A 5,520-nucleotide genomic window follows, 5' to 3' on the forward strand; every position below is an offset into this window, starting at 1 on the left:
CCTGAAGGAAAATGTTTTCCATCTAACTTCTTAAAGGGTTGCATCATATGCATGGGAGAAAGTAGGAATTCTGAAGGAACATGATTTGCATCTGACTTCTCAAAGGGATGCATTTTATGCATACTGTGTTGTGCACGTGATACTTTGAACCCAATGTCGTCCATGATAAAAACATTTCCCCTTTGAATTTCTCTCAAGCACAGGTCATGTATTAGATCATGAACCTTACATGATCTAATTTTTGTTCCATCTGAACTTTTCTTGCAGACGAGGACTAGACATCTATCGACAAGCTCGTGCAAACACTTCTCAGCCTCTCCTTCCAAATTATTTTCCAACTTTAGGAACCCCTCAGCCATCCAAAATCTCGCCAAGCTCTTCGCTGAAATCTCCTTGTCTTCTGGAAAAATTCCGAAATACAATAGACAAGCTTTTAGATCACTGATTATAACTCAACCCCAACACATCCAAAAAATTGTTTATCAGGATCATTTGTGACTGACTTAACATCTTTAGCAACATTTTCCCAATATTCTATTGTCCTTCTAGATTTGAGAAGCCCAGCAACCACGGAAATACTTAGTGGTAACCCGTGGCATTTGTTGACAATTTGCTTCCCAATAGTCTCGAACTCGGAAGGTAGTACTTCATTGGAAAATGCAATACTTTCAAAAAGTTTCCAACTCTCATGTTGATCCATGAAGCTCATCTGCAAAGAGAGATTCTTTGTACCAGCACAGCGAGCTACTTCAGTGTTACGGGTCGTTAGCAATATTCGACTCCCATTGTTTTCACTCGGAAAGCACAATCTCACGGCATCCCATGCTTCACTATCCCACATGTCATCCAATACAATCAAATATCTCTTACCCTTTAAACTCTTTTGTAGCTTGTCTGCCAGCTCTGCCTCACTGTCCACGTAAATGTTTTCACCCTTTTCACAACGCCAAAGGCTCGGCAAGATTTCCTTTATATTGTGTTTTTGAGATACAGTAGCCCAGGCACGAACATCAAAATGAAGTCGAATGGATTCATCATTGTAAACTTCTTTTGCTAAAGTTGTTTTACCTACGCCCCCCATCCCAACTATTGGGATGACTTTGAGTTCACCAGATGAACCACCGTACCGTGTCAGTTCTGTCAGCATCCATTTCATTTGATCGTCACGCCCCACCATATTGTTCTCCACATACGGTGTATGTTTTACTGAACTTGAATCTTGAACCAAAAATTCCTTTGGTGCTTGTTTTCCTTTATCTTGAAACTTTGTCAACTCTTTCTGGACGCAATCAAACTCCTCCACCACTTGTTTTAGGCTATCCTGAAACCACTCATGTATCTTTTCTCTGTAATACATTATCTGCGGTTCCAATTTCTGTTAGTCTCTGTTGAATTATCTGTTCAACAACAGTTGCAAGCTCTTTTATTTGCGCTTCCAGATCTGTCATTTTCCCAGAAGTTTTGTTTTTCTCAAAGTTCTTGAGAAATATTTCGAAGAAGCTCACTTTTTTATGAAGAGCAAGAAATTCTTCTTCGTGGTCACTAATTACAGATCTCATCGGCAACTTGGATGCCAAGACCACTCCCATTGTTCTCATAAGAGATGCAACACTTGCATAAGCCATATCCCCTTGAAAGCTGCAAGTTGCAAGAGGTCAATGTTGCTATAAATAACATGATGATTAACAATGTTACAAGAGTGCATTGATCTTTTTAAAAACTCCCCATCCTATGGGATTGTTATTTTCGGGTATAAATAAAATCTTTATTCAATATTCTTTGTGTTAAAAAACCTCTTAGCATTCGTACATTGCTGCCATTGCAGCTGAGCTTGAGCTCAACAAAGGGATAAGAGAAGGGAACAAGTTACTGGGAATGCAGTTTTTGAGTAAAAGTTAGTCAATACAATGTATGATCACCTCCTATTTATAGACTCACATGATTAACACATGGTGTATGATCACCTCCTATTTATAGACTCACATGATCTAGAAGTTTCCTAACAACCTCCTAACTACTTGATTGGACCACTAACCAACTTGACAGCTGGCTAACTGATTCGACTAACTAATCACCTAATCCACTAGCTAACAAATCAATGGAACAGTTCCAACTAACTGATTAGTAGTTATTTACATAATGTATTCTCATGAGTTTTAACACTCCCCTCAAGCTGCAGGGTGCAAAATGTTGAGCACACCAAGCTTGCTGAGGAGGTATGAATGTTGATCATGACTGAGACCTTTAATAAGAGTGTCTGCAACTTGTTGACCTGTCTGCACATACATGGGCTGAACCAACCCCACTTTGATCTTGTCTCTAATAAAATGACAGTCTACTTCAATGTGTTTGGTTCTCTCATGAAATATGGGGTTAGCAGCTAGTTGGATGGCTGATTTACTATCACTAAAGATGACAATAGGCTTAGTGATAGACCCCCTCAGTTCTGAGAACAGACCTTCCAACCATGTCACTTTTGCTAATGCTGAGGCCATGCTCCTATATTCTGCCTCAGCTGAGCTTCTAGAGACAGTGTGCTGCTTTTTAGACTTCCAAGATATCAATGAACTACCAAACTGCACCACATAACCTGTAACAGACCTCCTGGACATGCAACCCAATCTGAGTCACACCAACAAACCAATTCTGCAGTAGGTTGTGCCTTAAGCCATATACCTTGTCCTACAGTTCCTTTCAAATATCTTATCACTCTGTTTGCAGCTTCCAAGTGGGATTTCTTTGGTTGTTGCATGAATTGTCTTAGTGTCTGCACTACATAACTGATGTCAGGCCTTGTTATTGTAGAATACGTCAACTTTCCAACAAGCCTTTGATATGATGTTGTATCTCTTAGAATGGCATCTCCTTTCACACCTACTGCTTCATCTACTTCAACTGAAGTTAGTTTAGCATTAGTCTCTAGTGGGGTGGTGGCTGGTTTGGCACCAGCAAGACCTGTTTCAGATATGGGCTCCAAGAAATTTTCTCTGATTCAGAATCACTCCACTGGTAGATCTTAACACTTCAATACCTAGGAAAACTTAAGTTCACCTAGATCTTTGAGCTTGAATTGCTTATGCAAAGTACCTTTTGCTGCATTGATCATGTCTGTATTATTACCAGTTATCAGAAGATCATCTACATTGACTAAAATCACCACCATTCCTTCTGACTTCTTCAGGGTAAATAGTGAATAATCATAGCTGCTTTGGGTAGAACCTGATGCTGCAGTCAGCTTGATATTCCATTGCCTTGATGCCTGCTTAAGTCCATATAAAGACTTAATTAGTTTGCAAACTTTGTGTTGCCTTCCCTCCTTGAAACCATCTGGCATTTCCATATACGCCTCCTCATCTAGGCCTCCTTGTAGGAAAGCATTGTATACATCCATCTGGTACATGCACCACCCTTTTGATACTGCTAAGGCAATGACACTCCTTACTGTAACCATTTTGGCTACTGGAGAAAATGTATCATGGTAGTCTAGCTCTTCCAGTTGACTATAACCTTTAAATAGCCTATCCAACCGATATATAGACACATCAATTATCGATCTGACAAATCGATTATCTATCTGACAAATTGATTATTGATCTGACCTATATATGGAGAGATCGATTATCAGTCAGACAGATGAGAAAATCGAGTAGGTCATTTTTCTAATTGGAAACGTGAAGAGGCTTAATCGCCAAATTTTCTCACTTAAATAAGCTAAGTTCAAACTACTTATTTTCAAGAAAGAGATGAAGATTAGAAGATTCATGTCCACTGAATTCACAGTTTGTTCTTAAGGAAATTATTCTCCTCAAGTACACGAGGTTATGAGATACATCCTCGCAGGATAAAATGAATCACTTCAGAAGAATAGTGGTACTTCAAATTCTACAGAACAACAAACGCACTCAATGGTAGCAAATCATACTTGCGTTTTGCAAGAAAGAGAGTATTTTAACTTCAAATTTTTGTACCAATATCTAAGAGTAAATTTCACGCATGGTCACTTAACTTTGTATCTATTACACAAAAGTCACTTTTCTTTCATTCATTACACAAAAGTCATTTAACTTTGCTCCGACCACCACAAAAGGCATTATGACCAGATTTTACAATAATCCCATTGAAAAAATGATGTGGCACCCTTAATTAGTTCTTGATTTTATTTTAACTGAATATATAATATTGCATTCATCTGCCAAAAACGATCATAAAAAAGGGTGATAAATAACTTGAATTCTTCAAAACGCATAAAATAAAAATAGATGTAGGATATTATTTTAATTCTTCGAAGATAAATCAACATGCAAAATATAGTTTTGAAATAAAATCTTTTTAATTGTGTCATTGAATAAGTATTGTCAAAATTTGTACAAATATTGTTATATTGACAGTTGTATTAATAAAAGTTATAAAATATAAGTACTTGAATAGATAAAAAGAATTATAGGATGTTCAATTTTTATATCTATCAATTGAATTAATTAAACAATATCTAATTTATCAGAACCTGAATATTATAATAAAAACTTTTAAGAGAATTAATCGATTAGTCAATCAATTAAAAATATAAAGACAAACTCAATAAATAGAGTAGTTTATCATATTATTATGATATATCTAATGTAAAGGACCAAGTGGCCAGAAAAAAAAATGTATGAAAAAAATAATTTTATCAACTACATGTCACAATTTTAGAGGGTGAAAAATAATTTTCCAACACATGTCTCAACTTTAGAGGATTTTGAGAATATATAAGTATCATTTTAGTTCATAAAAGTATCAATCAAATTTTTTTATGACAATAGTCTTCACTAGGTAGTGGAATCTTTTGAGAAACTGATATTCTTCAGTTATATAATCCATAAAGAAAATCGGATTGGGCACATATAAAAAGGGTCAAGATATGAGTAATATATTATATTCTCTTAAATTAAAATTAAGAACTAATTAAGGTTGCCACATCATTTCTTTTATGGCATTATTGTAAAATCCAGCTATAGTGACTTCTGCGATGGCCGGAGCAAAGTAAAGTGACTTTTGTGTAATGAATAAAAGAGAAATGACTTTTGTATAATAAACACAAAGTTAAGTGACCATGGATGAAATTTACTCCAATATCTAAGGAAGAATCAGATATAATCGATCAGTTATTGAATAACATAGAAGATTGATGTATAATATCGATCGCATCGATAATCGATCTGTCCATGCATCGATCTGATCGATAATCAATCTATCTACATATCGATCAGATCAATAATAGATCTATCTATATTGGTCGGATCAATTTATCTATATAGGTTGGATTGATAATTGCCCTATGTCCATATATCGGTCAGATCGATAATCAATCTGTCCATATAGTAGTCGGATTGATAATCGATTTGTCTATATATCAGTTAGATCGATAATCGATCTATTTATATTGTTCGGATCGATAATCGATTAGCAAAAATTATGACATGCAAGGATGATAACAAACAGTACAATAATAAAATGACAAGAAGGTCAACTAACCTCTTA

At 35.8% G+C, this 5,520-nt stretch overlaps 1 protein-coding gene across 1 annotated transcript; it reads right to left on the bottom strand.

Moving 5' to 3' along the window:
- Nucleotides 1-124: 124 nt before the first annotated feature.
- LOC124891517 (putative late blight resistance protein homolog R1A-10) lies at nucleotides 125-1,177 on the bottom strand (the record flags this gene model as incomplete). Its single annotated transcript, XM_047403240.1, has 2 exons — nucleotides 504-1,177; nucleotides 125-441 (listed from the first exon to the last, which is right to left on the bottom strand). Coding segments are annotated over exons 1-2 (991 nt in total), but the record flags the coding sequence as incomplete, so codon positions are not given.
- Between the last annotated feature and the right edge of the window lie 4,343 nt (nucleotides 1,178-5,520).

The sequence above is a fragment of the Capsicum annuum genome, unplaced genomic scaffold (genome assembly GCF_002878395.1).
Source record: "Capsicum annuum cultivar UCD-10X-F1 unplaced genomic scaffold, UCD10Xv1.1 ctg36530, whole genome shotgun sequence".
Classification (NCBI taxonomy): domain Eukaryota; kingdom Viridiplantae; phylum Streptophyta; class Magnoliopsida; order Solanales; family Solanaceae; genus Capsicum; species Capsicum annuum.